Consider the following 17,500-nt stretch of genomic DNA (forward strand, 5'->3'; position numbering starts at 1 on the left):
AACTAGTAATACTAAATGCTGGCCATTTTGAAAATACAAATCTAAAATAGCTTTCATGTAAACCATGAGTAAAATAATGATGCTTTTTAGATACTGCTATGAACCAGTTCGATTTTGTATATTTAATTAAGCCTTAATAGACGTCACACTTATTAGCATATTGGAAGTATAAACCTTCACAACTTAGAAACGCATCACTCAAATCAATAAATATTTTACCATTCAACTATTTACTTCATGTAGAATCAGTACTGAAAGTATTGTGGAAGGGCTCATTTGTATTTTAACGTTTGATTTATGATAAATCATATGGCAGTGTTTGCTAAAGACATCTCAAACGCAATGGAAATTGCCTACAATCACGGATAGTTTCTTAGGATCTGTCACGCAACGTTTACCTCCCCACGAACGTTGGGAGGAAAAAGTTGCATGACAGACCCTTGTCACGTCTTCTGTATTCCTCCCTCTGCAAATACCAGTCAACTCTTCTAAATTCCAATTCGATCATCGAACGAGGAACACACTATCTATTGCAGGCTATTAATTGTTACCTTCAGAACAAAGTTCCATAGTATAGAAAGGATAGTATTTCTCATTTTTCCACGACACAAAAAACTGGATGTTCAAGAGCACAGACATTTATTCACATTGATTTCTTTATTCATCTAATCAATCATTTGGTTTCTGAAACCTTTATTTTTATGACATAGTGCCTAGATTGCATGTACTTAAACAAAATTATAAATTATGTAACTGAACACACACTACAAAAACTCTACTAGGATCTTGACCAAAATTGCATCTTTTATAGGCTGTCTAGTGCCTAGATTTCATGTACTTAAAAAAACTATAAATTATAAAACTTAACAAACACTATAAAAATTCTACTAGAATCTTATTCAGCTTTTCAATGTTCATGGCTAAGTTTGATGTGAAAGTGTCCCTTCTAAGCTACATATTTCAATGTGAGAACTGTGAGCAAACATCCAGCAGCAAAGCCGAGCCCAGTAGACCTGACTGCCATGCCACCTGACGCAGATACAAAACCATTATCCTCAATCAGAGTCTTGAAGAACGACACCGACTTCTTGGGCACACGAGTGCGTTCCGGTTCTGAGTAATTAATAGAGTGAAGTCCAAACGTTGCATGGTAACCTTCCGCCCACTCGAAGTTATCCATCAGCGTCCAAGCCATGTATCCTTTCAAATTGACCCCATCCTTGAGATGAGCCTTCAGAGCTTCGTTGATGTACCGTCGATAGAAGCTTATCCTGAAATCATCGTTAAGGCGTTCTTCTAGTGTCATGGTGTACTCTCCAGGAACCATGCAGCCATTTTCGGTGACATAGACCGCTGGGTTCTTGTAGTTCCTCTTGATAAAAGCAAGAAGCCGGCGCATTCCCCAGGGGACTACCTTGAAATCGTACACCCCCGTGACTTCCCATGAGCTATTGGTGCTGGTGTTGAAGTTCCCATCCTTGCGGAACTCTTGGGGTGTCGCATTTCTAGCATTGAAATCAAGGTATTCGATTAGCAATGAGTCGTAGTGATTTACACCAAAGAAATCTGCACTTCCTTTAACCATTTCTTTCTGCTCGGCAGTGAAGCTTGGGAAGCGATTTGGTATTCCACCAGCGGCGCTTTTCTTGGCTACATATTCCTTCACAACTGTAGGATAATCGCCGTCTACATAAATCGGGTGAGCAAATATACCAAGGTTAAACTGCATGTATCTTTCTGCTGCATCAGTATCTGGTTTACTGCTTGTTTTAGGCTCTCCCCAGGCACTGCTTAGTGCAAGTGAAATCTCTCCATCTTGACTCGGCTTGAACTCTTTAGCATACGTCCTGTATGCCGTGGCGTGCGCGAGGATCAGGTTATGCATGGTTCGGTACTGCAGGATGGACTGCTCAGTTTTATTGTTTATAACGCCTTTCATGTAGAATGGATGTCGTTCCATTATCACCAATGGCTCATTAATGGTTATCCACTTTTTTACCTTTGAACCAAAGTACTTGAAACACACTTTGGCATAGTCGTTGAAATATCCCACCATGGACTCGTTCAGCCAGCCACCGATGTCATAAAACTCGAAAGGAAGATCCCAGTGGTAGAGAGTAACGAGAGGCTCGATGTTGTTCGCTTTTAGCTCATCGAGAAGCTTGTTGTAGTAGTCAATTCCTGGTTGGTTTATCTTGTCAGCAGTTCCATTAGGAAGCACTCGGCTCCACGAGATAGAAAAACGGTATGCTTTAGCTCCATAGTCCTTGAGGATTTTCACGTCTTCCTTGTACTTGTGGTAGCTATCAGCAGCAACATCAGCATTCTGGTTTTTAAAGAGGAAAGGCCTTTGATGAGTCAACACATCGTAAATACTCAGTCCTTTCCCATCAGCGTTCCATCCTCCTTCGATCTGGAAAGCAGCTGTCGAAGCTCCAAATAAAAAATCTTTGGGGAACTTTCCATAGAGAAAGGCATCTCTTTCTGGTTCGCCTGAAGCAAGCACGAAAAGACAGACAAGAAAGAAAAGAATCATGGCTTCAATCTTCGCTGTCTAGTTTATAATATTTGTTCAATATTTTAAGCCAGCCCATCATGTATTAGAGCACCGATTCAGTAGGAGCGTGATAATCTGATTGGTTAGTTTTATTTGAGGGGTCTGACGCCAGCATGAACGAACACAAGCGTGACACAACTGACAAATGAAAGGCCTGCGAGTAAACAAACCGTGTTTTCCCGCAAACAATGCAAGGAAAAGAACTAGTGTTATGGGACGAGGGCTCTCGGTACGAGCTCCGGGATCTTTATTCTACTCTATTTTCTCTGTGTGTCGAACTAATTACATGAGCATTATTTATGATAGTTTTATGACATGTGTCAGTCTCTAATCAAAATAATAATATCGTTGAATCATGATTGGCTAGAGGAATAAGTAAATTCTTGAGCGTGATATCTTAATAACCGGAGTAATACGAGTGAAAATCTTGGAATTAAACATAGTTTAAACTAAAGTTAATATATGAATATATTGTAAATGTATAGAAAAGGCTATGACGAATATTCCTATCATAAGATTTAAAAGAATAGTGCTAAAATAACTGAGCAAAGGGGTAAAAAGTGTGTAGGGCGTAACCAGAGGTAATGGGAGGAGCTAAGGTGTTTACTTGTGAATTCAATGCATACCATTATCTAAACTTGTGCGTGATGGTAGCCTTACTGAAATCTAATATCATAGTTAATGGAGTGGAATGGTTTGGAAACTCCATAGAACAAAGCTATTGTTTTGCCTTTGATGTTGAATCGTACCATCACGTGTTACTGACAGTGCACAATGAACCAAAGCAAGTATGGCTGAAAATGCTCATTTCCTTATTATTTTCATGTATGAATACTTTGAAAGTAAAAACTTTTATTCCATATACAAAAACCATGCGAATAAATGTTTCCGCGCAGATACAGTTAACTTACTAGATGATAAATAAGGCCCCGTCCACACTATGCCGGATGAATTTGGATCCGCAACTTTCACACCGAAACTAAAAAAAATTTTTCCGTCCACACATGAAAACGGATAAAATGTTTCGCGTCCACACTAGTCCGACGATCAGAGGCGGCAAAAACGCTTCATTGCACATCTGAGCATGTGCATCGAACCTGGAATCGAGCCTGCGGTGAATTCTTAGCCTTCCCGCCATGTTCCCATGACAATCATGACGTCATCGTAGTCGAAAAATTTCGGATACGAAATGTTCTTCGTCCACACTAATAGCCGGCGACTTCAAATTGTTCCACTCTGGAGACCGTATTCGAAAAAAATAGTTTTCGGTGAAGAATTGTTCCGGATTCGCCCGGACTAGTGTGGACGGTAGGCCTAACCGAGTAAATAACAATTCGGATTCAAATTTATCCGGCATGGTGTGGACGGGGCCTTAGAAAGCATTAAAAAGGGCAATTTCATTTTCAATAAATAATAATATTAATCATATAGGATTAATTAACAAATAATACATATTTTAGAACGACTTTTAAGGGTAAAAAACTTTTCTATTCCCTAATACTGTGGACAAATGGAGAAACTTTTCCTTCACTGTTCGTCATATGACAATGGATAAAGACGAACAAAAACATAGAATAGGTTTCCTAACCATTCCGCTCCATTAACTATACTTATATCGATATTTTTATATAGCTATAAATTGATGGTTATCTTATTTTCATACGATACTGCAATGGTAATTAGAAAACTTATTTTCATTTTATTTATTTAAAAAACTTTTCTATTCCCTAATACTGTGGACAAATGGAGAAACTTTTCCTTCACTGTTCGTCATATAACAATGGATAAAGACGAACGAAAACATAGAATAGGTTTCCTAACCATTCCACTCCATTAACTATACTTATATCGATATTTTTATATAGCTATAAATCGATGGTTATCTTATTTTCATACGATACTGCAATGGTAATTAGAAAACTGATGTCTAGCTTAATAAGTCTGTAAAAATAATCATTTTCTCTCTCATAACACTAGGAACCAGTGAAAACTTCGAAAAAATCCATGATTGTAGAATGTTATCACTTGGTGCCACTTTTCATTTTTATCTTATTTCTTATCTTTTTTAAATTTATTATTATGTAGAAATGTTTAAAGTTGATACATCGGTTGCATGACGACAAGTCAGTTTCAGAAAGTAAACATTTGTTCACACTTTCCAATCGTCTCTAATTAAAACCCGCCCGATATAACATGTTATAACAGGTCTCTGATAAATTTAATTAAACTATTTTAACTCGTAGATTGCATATCCCGAGTTATTTAAGTTTAAGCAGATGTTTTTATGACAATTTTTGAAACATGGGTGTTGTTTTTTGCGAAGCAAATGAACATACCATTGTGGTGAAGAAAGCCTCAAACAACAGGCAAAGCTACTCATGATGACATTTTAATCACATGGGCTCACAGACAAATCAAGACTCATGATACACGAAGCCAGCTGTGCACACTTCTGTTACCTAGGTAGGGTCATGTCTTTACATTATACTATACACACTTAATAGTTCAATATTTAAGATCTTTTTTTTTTGTATACGTCTACACATATTACTACTTTTAAATTATTAGGTTTAACAGTTTATTCATCTGAGACTGTACACTTTACAAAGTGCTGATGGTAATACCTTCCATAGTTTAGGAGCTGCAAAAGCAAAGGTGCGATTGCACTCAGAGTTTTTTTAATCATCCTAGTTCTTTATTTAAACAATTGTCGATTTAAGTTGAGTTGTTATGGATTATTCTAAGTCGATATATAATATCATCTGTTAACAACAGTTTCTTGCACAGGTTTGGTTTTGTTAGGATCCTCTTTCTCCTGCAACTCAGGATCTACCACAGGGTTCCCAGTCCTAGCATTGCATTTCTGCAAACACTTATCAAGTCGTTTAAGGAATGTGTCCACATCATCCTTGGTCATCCCAATAGCACCAGCAGCCGTCATGTAAGCACAGGGGTACTCATTGGAATGTGAACCCCAGTTAGGAAACTCATAACCATTGATAACTTTGGTTGTTCCAGGAGCAACGACCCTGTGGACAACACCCAATTTCATGAGTAAGTCCACCAGGCTTTGCTACGTCAATAAGAATGTAATAATAATAATATATATGAAATATCACAATATGTACCTTGCTCCTGAAACACATCTTGTGAATAGCATGGAACCAAGTTGTGTAGTGCCACGTGAATCTTCAACTATACTGCTGTATGTACTAGTATGACTCAGGGATATTGCTATAAATATCATGGATAACTATTAATAGGCTATTAATTGTAAGTAATAGCATGAAGTGATAAAGATTAGTATGGTGATTGAAGTGAAGATGATAACTGATGGTAATTATGATGATCATGATGATATTGATGATGGTGATAATTATGATAATGATGACTGATGATAATGAGAGAGATGCTGATGCTGACATTGATGATGATGATAATGATGGATGAGAGAGATGCTGATGATGATACTGATGATGATACTGACGATGATGATGATAATGATGGATGAGAGAGATACTGATGATGATGCTGATGATGATACTGATGATGATGATGATAATGATGGATAAGAGAGATGCTGATGATGATGATGATAGTGGTGATATGACAATGGTGGCAGTGGTGTGAGGATAATGGTAATGATGATGAAGATGATGGTAATGATGATCATTGATGAAGATGATAATAATGTGGACATACCTAACGAGATTGGATTATGTTTAGTTTTCAATAATCTTTCACTATGTTGACCAGCCACTTTTGATAATCCTTCAGATAGGTAGGAAAATACTTCCTGGAAAAAAGGAAATAAACAAATGAACAAACGAATCACAGTTTTACTTCTCATAACTAATCCCTCGCCTGAAACCCCCCAAAAATCTTTAAGATTAGGAGAATATGATTTTAGGACAGAAAAATCTTTATTTTAGGAATGATTAGTAAGTACCTTTCTTTCCTTTAATAACTTTTCATATCCATCTGCTCCAAGAGATAATAGTGTTATGAACATGTCGATAGAGGGTGTGGCTGATGCACGACCTAGAGGGGGCAACAGATTAAAAGCAAGATTAACTGACACAACACGCTTGTTTATTTTGACTATAGTCAAGTATGACAAATAAAAGCACAATGTCAAGAATAATTCTTGTAGTTTTCATGTTTTTAAACTTTCCTCTATCTTTTCTTTCCCATGCACTTTGCCACTTAGCAAATAGAACTTTATACAAACTTAAAATAACACTCAGTATCGGGCCACGTTTGGACAGAATGAATTGGAACTTGCATTTTGACAAGCAATGTTGAGCCAAAAATGAGGTATGGCCAGGCTTAAACTAATTTGGCTGATGATAACTGGTGACTTAAGTACTGCATATATGTGGATATTAATTGCTTCACATCACTAGCCCAACAACTCATCTCTCACCTGGATAATTCTCACAAACTTTGTCGATGAAACTTTTATCAAAACCAGCAATGACAGCTCCTCCTACAGGAACCATGAAGTTTTTATCTGTACTTTGCACAAATGCATCTACACGACCAATACGTGATGCCTGGAAATGAAATAAGGAAAACAGATCAATGAGTCATTAATAAATAATAAAAATAAATAAAATAAATAAATGGGATCTAGCAGTGGCATTTCTACAGAGTACCTATTCATCCACTGTCATTCCAATTGGAATTTAGGAGTTGATTTTTGCAGAGGGAGGAAAGCCGGGGAACCCAGAAAACCCTTGAAGCACAGGAGAGAACCAGCAAACAACTCTACTCACATATGACACCGAGCTCAGCGGGACTCGAACCCGGGTTGCATTGGTGAGAGGCGAGCGCTCACACCACTACGCCACCTGTGCTTCCCATTAGCATTCCCAGGTCCCAACATCATTACCAGTAGTACCAAGATAAAAAAAATTGCCAAAAAATATTTATTAAATATTTATGCCAAGCGCATTATAATAATAAGATATGTTAACCACAAGGTTATCTAACATATGGCCCTCAATTGATTCTGAGATTGAATTAGAATTTGGAATTGTTGATTTTTACGGAGGGAGGAAACCTTGACGGACCCAGCCAAAAACCCTTGTTGCATAGGAAAGAACTGAAAACACATCAAACACATCAAACAAACCACTCGCATACCAAAGCTTAACAGCATAAACCACCCATGCTATCCATAATATGCATTATGATGATATATCCACAGGTACAGAGAACAATAGGCTCAACTGACTATCATAATCATACCTGTTGGATAAGATGCATACATTTTGAGGATTGTATACCATAAGCATTGTTGACGACATGTGGAATATCTTGCTCTTTGCACAGCTTGGCTACCTCTTCTAGCCTTTAAAATATCAATTTTCATGATATAATGATAATTCATAGCCAAGAATCACTCTTGCTTAAAAAAAGGCTTCAAAAATTTTGTGTCCAAAACAATGTTTTGGATCCCAATTTACTTTTTCCCCATTTCTGACCACTGTCATTATTGGTAATAAATATGGATATGTAGCTCAAATAAAGATTATAAAGTTATTATAAAATAATGGTTATGAATCTCGCGTTCTGATTGGTTGGAATTGCATGCTTTATGAGGGCACACAGCATGCCTGTGCACTAATTTGTATTTTATAAAAGAAATAAAAAACTTGCTTGCTGTGCTGTGTGTAATTATAAAGCACTTGGGGATTGTCAGAACACTCGAGAAGTGTCGAGAAGCACTCCGCTACTCATCGTGCTTCTTCTAACACTTCTCTTGTGTTGATCTGCCAACCCCGCGTGCTTTATTACTGCACACAGTATGCGCGCACGTTTTCTATTTCTTCATTATTCTCAATAGAATAACACATGCTCTGAAATGGAAAAATATTATCCTTTAGGTGTTTATTTGACAATCTTTGGAATACACAGTCTTCTTTGGTACAATATGGGTCCAGAATTGAAGAATTAATGCACCATCTCTGGTTAATAAATGCAGTACTGTTATGGTAAGTCATTTTAAAAATAAAAATATATAATTCATTACCTGTCTGGTACTCTAGGTGCAAAGCAGCTGGTTGTCGTCATGACACAAGCTATGGCCTCACATCCTAACTCCTTTATTTTTCTTTCCAGTGCAGCCAAGTCTGTTGTCAATTCATCTTCATTCAAAACATTTTCAATAATGACCGGAATGAAACCTGACCACAGAGGAAAATAGAAGTAGGAAATGTAGTTAGCAGCATGTATGTTTGTATATGAGGGAGAGGTTAGTAAGAACCCATCCAGGTATTGTGCTAGGATATTTCAATATTTCATGTATGTTTGTATCATGAGGGAGAGATAGTAAGAACCCATCCAGGTATTGTGCTAGGATATTTCAATATTTCATGTATGTTTGTATCATGAGGGAGAGGTTAGTAAGAACCCATCCAGGTATTGTGCTAGGATATTTCAATATTTCATGTATGTTTGTATCATGAGGGAGAGGTAGTAAGAACCCATCCAGGTATTGTGCTAGGATATTTCAATATTTCATGTATGTTTGTATCATGAGGGAGAGGTTAGTAAGAACCCATCCAGGTATTGTGCTAGGATATTTCAATATTTCATGTATGTTTGTATCATGAGGGAGAGGTAGTAAGAACCCATCCAGGTATTGTGCTAGGATATTTCAATATTTCATGTATGTTTGTATCATGAGGGAGAGGTAGTAAGAACCCATCCAGGTATTGTGCTAGGATATTTCAATATTTCATGTATGTTTGTATCATGAGGGAGAGGTTAGTAAGAACCCATCCAGGTATTGTGCTAGGAAATTTCAATATTTCATGTATGTTTGGATCATGAGGGAGAGGTTAGTAAGAACCCATCCAGGTATTGTGCTAGGATATTTCAATATTTCATGTATGTTTGTATCATGAGGGAGAGGTAGTATGAACCCATCCAGGTATTGTGCTAGGATATTTCAATATTTCATGTATGTTTGTATCATGAGGGAGAGGTAGTATGAACCCATCCAGGTATTGTGCTAGGATATTTCAATATTTCATGTATGTTTGTATCATGACGGGGAGGTCGTAGAAACCCACCCAGGGTTAGCGCTAGGATATTTCAATTTTTGTCCTGGAACCCATCAATAAAATTTTTTTTTTTCGGGGAATTAAATACAGTGGATTCACATTAACTTAAATCTGCCAGGGAAAAGGTTTAAAATAATGGGGGTCGGAGGAAAATACATCCATGGTGAAATATTTTAGTGTCATGCTGACCCAAGTCCATGGGACATGGCACCAAATTTAAGATATCCCTGGCTCAAGTTAACTTAAATTAGCCAGATCAATCAACTATATATCTACTGCCGGTAATTTAACCCCACATGTTCTATGATAATATACCTGCTGTTATCATACTCTTAAAGCAAGACTTCTGGTCAATCCTCGGCCATATCACATACTTGGCCTCTGGTCTTTGTTGCCGAAGTGTAAGTAAAACCATCACTAGACCCATGCCTGTTGCTAAGGGTAACACTGCACAAGATGTTGCTGATTTTACTCCTTTGAAGGCAAATATACGTTTGGCATGAAAATGATATAAAACCTATGGAAAGTTTGGAACGCCAATTCGACTGATCCATCGGAAAGGTATGGGTATTTTCTGTAAATACACACTATACTCTCCTGAGCCACTCCCCACCCTTTGGAAGTGATGGTATACCCAGGGGGGTACTCTTGCCCGTTTAGGGTAGGAATGTGCCGCTGAGCCCACTGAACCTGACCCTGTTCCAGAGTAAAATCCCTGAAATTCATACCCTGTTCCAGAGCAAGATCGCTGAAAATCCTACCCTGTTCCGGTATTGCAATAATGGATACCCTGTTCCAGAGAGGAGAGAGCATGATTTATATACCCTGTCCCAGAGCGAGCACGATTTTATATACCCTGTTCCAGAGTAGAATCGTTGAAAACCATACCCTGTTTGGCGACATGTACCCGTATAGCCAATATAGGGGAGTACCCGCCCCCTGGGATGGTATATGGCATATGGATATTTTTTTGACTGGTGTTATATTTATATACATATTTATAGTTGTACTAGCTACACACCTGTCATCTTTATAAGATCAAGAACCATAGAGTTAGTTAGAGTCATAAGTAGCGATGACCCAGCTGCCTTGGGTTGAATAGCTGTGATATCACCTGACCGTCCAATACCATGGCTTAACCTGCAATCCACAGTGTTCATCATCAACAAAAACCTTTCCTGAGATAGTGAACATAGTGCATCATGGTCTAGCTTGGTTACACCATCGTTTGTAAGTTTTGCCTGATATGGCGTTGTTTGAGATTCCTAAGATACTGAACATATTGCATCATGGTCTAGTTTGGGTACAACATCTTTTGTAAGCTTTGCATCATATGGTGTGGTTTGTACCCAATCTAGACCCCAATGCATCCTGTTAATTAAACTCAGAAAAGACCTAGGTTTTGTTTGAGTCATGATTCATTTAATAGACAAAATATTATAATGACTAACCTGAAATGCCTCTTGGCTACTAATGCAGAAGCTACTCTTCCCTCTCTCTCGCCAGCTCCAACATTACCTGAAAATAATTGAAGCAATACATGAAATATAGACCAAACTTGTTTTGTAAATAAATAGACAATCAAGTTCCTGAGTTCTAACCTGGAAAGTTGTTACTGTCCATGATTGACAACTCCTGCAGCAGAAATTCAATTTTCGAATCGTCCCAGCCATTGGATGGTAATTTTCTCTGAACAAAATCATACAAAATGAGGTTACATTGTACACATAATCATGACCGGCTCGATGCCATAGAGATACATGCATTTTACGTGATAATATGCATGTGTCTTCATGACATGATCTCTCGCACTAGCTAGCTGCATTGATGTGACTGTTCAAGTTACTAGTCTAAAATTCCCATAATCTCAAGTAGAAATTAAATCTTATAGCCCTTTGATGTCACTGTAAGGTAACAAACTGTCCTTACTCATAGCATCAAAAAATTCTATCATGATTTTTAATGAATTACAATCCATATGTTAGTCATGTGATTAAAACTCAAATGATCCCTGCAGTCCATTTCACTTCAAATTCATCAAAGATTATCTCATTCAATGCTGAACTTAAACACTCTCAAAAATCAACTATTCGATACTTACGTGCTCAAGGAAGACTCTAATTTCATTCTCAATGGTTTTTCTTGCATTTTGACCCTGATTAACGTAGTTTTGAGGGATCAACCGAGCACACAGGCCAAAGTTGGTCGAATTCATGGTCATATAGCAGGGCCTTCTGGTGTTTTTATAGTTTGAAGGCTCGTACGTTGGGAGAATTTGCACTCTAAACATGTCCAAAACAAAAATACTACCTTTTCTCGCCCTAAAGATGCTTATTTTGAAACTTTTAAAGCCGATTAGCCAGATTTCTCATTAATAATCTAGCTTTTATCCTCTTTTTATTCAAATTCCTGATCATTTTGCTTGGATTTATTTTCCTAGTGGAGCAGGTCCATAATTTTTTTATTTTTATTAAATCTTTAAGAAATTCTGAAATAAAAATTAATATAAATTGAACTGGAGACTGTTATAAGTTTTGGTAATTTCAAAGGCATTTTTGGTCATTTTGAGGGTAGAATTTTTTATATTTTTGTTAGAAATGACGAAATATTTTCTGATCAAGAGTTCACTTCTCCTCTTGTTGAGCGGGTCAGTATGGAAATGAGCTGGAAGGCAACTCAGGACTGAGAAGGTTGTAGTTAATTTTTGGCCAAATGTCGAACTAAAACCTTTAAAATGGCTGTTTTAAGGCAAGGAAGTGTTATCACGGCCACAGTGGAGCAGTCTTTAGGTAATTGTCTTCTGGTACACTTCAAGCACAGGTCGAGAACGTTTCGCGGGATTTTATTTGATGAAAAAAACTCTGTTGTTCAAAGGTAAAAATTCTAGTTAAAGTCAGAAGACACTATTCTAATTCTGTTATTTTGTTTCTACTTTCTTATCAATACTTTTAACCAGTAACTTTTGGCTTCATAAACTTGTAGAGGGGTTTAGATTTTCCGTTTCTTATGTCTGTGATTTTTAATGTCGTTTAGAGCAACCATTACCAAGCAGAGTGATGATCACAAGTTGATGTCCAACAAAAGCTCCCTTCCTCTTGGAATGGCTATAGTTTCTCCATCTAAACAGCCATATTCAAGCTTGAGGAATCGAATTTACTATAACACAACTTCAAAACGATTTAGTGGGTCGAATTCAAAAAGTAATGGATCTAAAAACTCAGAAAATAAAGGACATTCTCAGACTTATTCAGGGTCATCTGGGAAGGACACTGTAAATTGTAGAGAAAGCTCTGCACAGACTCACAGAAAACCAGGGCAAGATGGGCTGAATAAGCTAGATACAAGACACAGCTCACGTTCATTTAGACAGCGATGCAAGAATGCTACCAGTGAAGGAAATGGCTTGAAAAGAAAAGCAGAATATGAATTGGAAGGATCCAAGCCTACAAAGTCAAGATCAAATGTTAAAGAGACCACATCAACTGTCAACTGGAATAGCTCTAAACATGTTTCTCACACTCAACAAAAACCTTCCCCAAACAATTCAACCAGGAGAAAGATTATAGTAGTTGGTTCAGAGTCAAGTAATAAGTCAGATAGCACAGAAAATGAACAAACACTATTTCCTTGTGAAGAACAGTCAGAGACAACTGGTATTAATGCAAATGACATAAATACCACAAGTACTTTATCTTCTGTAAGGCAAAATCTTTTCCCACCAGAATATGAATTGAAGACTAATAATGTTTTCATTAACGACCAGACAGAAATACAGGGAATGAAAGAATGTGTTATGGACAGTGGAAGTGACGGTGCTGTAGATTTCTTTGGTAGTCTTGGACTTGGTAGCGCTTGCCATGACAGAGATGATGGTAATGAGTATGTAGATAGTAATGCTAGCTGTTCTTCTAATGAACAACTTGGTGAAAGGCCTGATCTTGAGGAAGAAGAGAAAGATAGCTTAAAGAATGAAAGCGAAGAAATTGGTCCCCATGAGGATGAAACTTATTATGAGGCTAAAACTGAAGGAGCTTATGACAAGCAACAATCTCTAACTCCCACAAAGAAATCAGCTAGAATCAGTGCGAAGAGAGCAATACTGGAGCAAAATTTGTCAAATTATAATGATGACAATACTATTTGGAGTATCTGGGGAGGTGCACCATCACAGAAAGAGAAAGATCAGCAACATTCATTGGAAACCGAGGTACCCGTTGATTCCCCAGAAAGCCTGCCAGAAATTGTACATGTAGATGTCAGTGAAAATGGCTCACCAGCCAACAATATACCCTTGTGTTCAACAGGGAAAACCAAGGGACCAAGAATGAAGCAAACTCCTGTTCGAGCAAAGGTGTCCAATAATGTGTGCGTCCCAGAGAAACAAGTGTCTGTAGGGAGCATTGTATGGGGGAAGGTCCATGGGCACCCTTGGTGGCCTGGGCGGGTATTAGCTGTCAGTGGAAACTTTGGAGAAGGAAGTGAAACCACAAAGCATGCTCATGTGACATGGTTTGGGTCAAATACAAGCTCTATCATGCCTGTTAATGAACTACAGCACTTTGTTGCTAACTTTAAAAGACGACATAAGAAAACTAAGAAAGGTTGTTATCGCAAGGCGGTTAGACAAGCACAAGATATGCTTCAAATCATGGGAGAGGAATTCTAAGCATTATGCCAAATTGATTCCCCAGCTATAATTGAGATTAAAAACATCTTGGAATTAAAATTATACAGACTCTTAAATGAGACTCAACGATGATTTCCATTCAAACCTCAAACAATCAATCCATGAATAATAAGACAAGGAATAAACCTTGTTTATCTTTCATGTTTTTTGTCATATAAATAGCAGTGTAAATAATGAAAATATTATTCATCCTATAGTTATATTTCCAAAGAAGTGTTTTCTTACATACAGAGAAATGTTAAGTGCTTGACCTTTTAGGTGTGAAACATTCTAACTTCTAAAAGAGAGAATATTGAGTTTCTGATGTGTTAACATTATTTTGGCAATACCTCTGTCTTTAACTAAGTATTACAGGTTTTTTGTGCTGTTTGTCGTATATAGTTGTTGTTTCATATGTTATCAATCTGATTTAAACTTTTAACTTCATGGTATAATATCGCAAGAATAATTTGGTCTTTGTTGGCTGTTTTATTTCAACCAAGGTGACTTAAAACAGTACAGAATTGATGGTCAACAGACCATGTAAAACAACCTACAAACCTCATGTTCCAAGTGTTAAAATATGTAAATTGACCAAACTAGCTTGCCCATGTAAATTCAACAGTTTTTCAGGAAATTTGTAAACTAGGTTGAATTGTTTTACAACGGATGAAAATCAAATCAATCTCCTACAGCATGGAATTGATATCGAGGTATTACACGTAGGTAGTACTTGTGAATTTTTTAAATCAATGTTTGAAAATACAAAAACAAAATGTTTACATTTTACAGGATTTATAAACTCAGAGAATCCATCTGACCAGTAAGATATCTACATTATAGAATAATGTCATGAAGATACCCCAAAAATACTAGTAAAAGATTGCCTCTTGATGTAAAATATAGAGATTTGTTGATGAATCATGCAATTCTCTTCTAGAATTGAAAATGAAGCCTTGAAATCATCAACTATGTTATGAATTATAGATAAAAAGAAACTGAAATCAATGTTGTATTATTATTTATTATTAAGAAATAAAGTTGAATCTTGTTTAGAACTAAAGAATTTTATCTCATAATGTGGATAAAAGAAAAGAAATTTAAAAGCAGAAATTTGACTCGGTGATGACAAAGAAAAGGTATATTTAAGTATACAGCTGCACACCCAAATTATGATTTTTTTTGCTCTAAATTTTTATGTATTTTGGAGTAACTTGATGATATGGTCTTTACTAGTAAGTACTACACTAAACCTTTGAATGGTTTTTTTGCAGAAAAATAAGCAAGAAACAGAACAAATTGTAAATTCTTCGCTTTAATGGCTTCACCCTGATTGTATTTTGAATGAATAAAATTGGAACTAAAACATTTGAAAGGGATATATATCATTTACTGCACGGTACTGGAAATATGTTTTTTTCCTTTTAATACCTTTTTTCTAGGTTTTGGATTTAAAAGAGTCAGTACTTAGAACCTTATAAGTACCAAGAACCTAGTAAACAGAAACTAGAACCAAAATAAATGTAAACATTATAGTCTGTGTTTAATTTTTCACCGATCAAAACTAAGTAATAAGTCTGTCTCTAAAAGACAAACAAGAACCCTATGACAGCAGTACAAAATTAATGGAGAATTTTAGGTATAGTTAATATTCCGTCATTTGAGCTTCTTTTGATGTAATCTGTTTCTTGCACTGGGAAATCATAGTCAACTCAACATTACTGAATATTACTTAATCATGAGCTACAAGAATTGTGGGGTTTTAAATAATACAAAAGATCCTGTCTTTGAATGGCTTTTGGTCAAATTAACAAAGCTTCCCTACATTCATCATAAACCATCGAAAATTTACAGATGATGAATCAATGATAATTTTTGACTTTTAATTAGCAAGCCAAGCAATATTTTATTATTTCTACTATTGATACAACCATTGTGTTTCTTCAAGCAAACTTTAATTAAAGGTGTTGAATGTTGTCATCTTTGGAAATTTACGGAATAGCCACCAGTGTTGGGATCCTGCTGCATTTGGAAGTTTTCTGTTGATAGTCCAAAGGGTTTGAGGAATACGTTTCCAAGGTCTTTCAGTTTGCCTAAAGAATAAACAGTAAGAAAGGAAGTAAGAAAATTTTATTTTTGTTTATTATATAGATATTGATGAAATACCAGGTTTTCTCTAGTGTCGAAAACTTGATATCTTTCACGAGTGGAAGATACCATATCTTTCACACGTGAAGATATCGCTGTTGAATCGGCTTGCTATTTTAATAAAGAATTTTTGAGCTTTTGTTTTATTTAAATTTCATCTATATCTATATAATAAACAGAACATTCTCGTGTTCAATTTAGATATCTCACTCGTTCGCTGCGCTCACTCGTGAGACATCAATTGAACACTTGAAGACAGAATTAGTATCTCCGCGCGCCCATGTAATATCCTCTATGTACTTATTAATGTACATGTAGCCTTTTAAGGTCAATGCATTTAAAACTAAAGGTCAGAAAATCAGAAATCAGAAAATCAGAAAAAGAAGGCAAAAATCTATGTGTTATCTGAGCACAATTACGGTTAAACTACAAACTCAAGTCTAAAATAATAATACACCAAAACCAGAATGATTCTAAATCTTTTTTTTTTCCCTTTTATAATAACAATTTTATTATAATATTTGGCAAAACATTCTTTTTTCTTTGGTGAGTTGTTATTTCTATATTTTTCAGTCAAAGCTGTTGTTTTCATAGCTGATCAAATTAATGAACTGAAAAAAGAAAATGTCATGATAGGAAGAAACTGGTCATAAATTATTGGTTGGTTCTCCAGGCACAAGAGGATCGAACTGCCAACATCAGCCAGAATATCAGCTGTTTATAATTCAGTACAGTTTCGCATGGCCTTGGACTCAATGCCATTCACTAATTATAACAATTAAATTCTCAAAATCCTTAACTTACCCAACATTTCTTCTTTTAGTTTTTCATGTTTTATTTTGATTTGGTCAGGAAGTCGCTATAGAGACAATAAAAACAAGGTACATATTTATATCCCAATTTCAAAACTACTTGTCTGTGTAAGGAGCACTTCTTTGAGGTTTGCTCCACACTCATCTCTACGTTACATATTCAACTCAAAAGCTAATTTTTTATAGAGGGTCGAAAACAGTTACCCTCATAGCACAGGAGAGAACAACACATAAAACCAGCATA

The 17,500-nt window shown here is 36.3% G+C and overlaps 3 protein-coding genes and 1 pseudogene across 3 annotated transcripts in view; 1 reads left to right on the forward strand and 3 right to left on the reverse strand.

Moving 5' to 3' along the window:
- Positions 1-622: 622 nt before the first annotated feature.
- On the reverse strand, positions 623-2,583 carry LOC116295731 (myrosinase 1 pseudogene; annotated as a pseudogene).
- A 2,347-nt stretch (positions 2,584-4,930) lies between these two features.
- LOC116295732 (O-phosphoseryl-tRNA(Sec) selenium transferase) lies at positions 4,931-11,886 on the reverse strand. The gene is made up of 12 exons (XM_031703640.2): positions 11,732-11,886; positions 11,232-11,319; positions 11,082-11,148; positions 10,652-10,770; positions 9,946-10,104; positions 8,595-8,748; positions 7,811-7,913; positions 6,984-7,113; positions 6,507-6,598; positions 6,260-6,353; positions 5,686-5,791; positions 4,931-5,586 (listed from the first exon to the last, which is right to left on the reverse strand). The coding sequence occupies exons 1-12, from the start codon at positions 11,849-11,851 to the stop codon at positions 5,316-5,318; spliced, it is 1,503 nt and encodes a 500-aa protein (XP_031559500.1). The 5' UTR covers positions 11,852-11,886; the 3' UTR covers positions 4,931-5,315.
- A 388-nt stretch (positions 11,887-12,274) lies between these two features.
- On the forward strand, positions 12,275-15,304 carry LOC116295744 (uncharacterized). Its single transcript, XM_089027910.1, has 2 exons — positions 12,275-12,504; positions 12,664-15,304. The coding sequence occupies exons 1-2, from the start codon at positions 12,365-12,367 to the stop codon at positions 14,294-14,296; spliced, it is 1,773 nt and encodes a 590-aa protein (XP_088884036.1). The 5' UTR covers positions 12,275-12,364; the 3' UTR covers positions 14,297-15,304.
- Positions 15,305-16,165: 861 nt separating this feature from the next.
- The window catches only part of LOC116295745 (tetratricopeptide repeat protein 1), a 10,539-nt gene continuing 9,204 nt past the window's right edge, over positions 16,166-17,500 (reverse strand). Inside the window, exons 7-8 of the mRNA XM_031703655.2 lie at positions 17,249-17,303; positions 16,166-16,389 (exon numbers count right to left, since the gene is read on the reverse strand). Of these exons, the coding sequence (XP_031559515.2) occupies positions 16,274-16,389; positions 17,249-17,303 (171 nt within the window). The 3' untranslated portion in view covers positions 16,166-16,273. The remainder of the gene's footprint in view (positions 16,390-17,248; positions 17,304-17,500) is intronic.

The sequence above is a fragment of the Actinia tenebrosa genome, unplaced genomic scaffold, assembly GCF_029948245.1.
Source record: "Actinia tenebrosa isolate PJP-AT-01 unplaced genomic scaffold, QUT_ActTen_1.0 PGA_scaffold12__29_contigs__length_12842862, whole genome shotgun sequence".
Classification (NCBI taxonomy): domain Eukaryota; kingdom Metazoa; phylum Cnidaria; class Anthozoa; order Actiniaria; family Actiniidae; genus Actinia; species Actinia tenebrosa.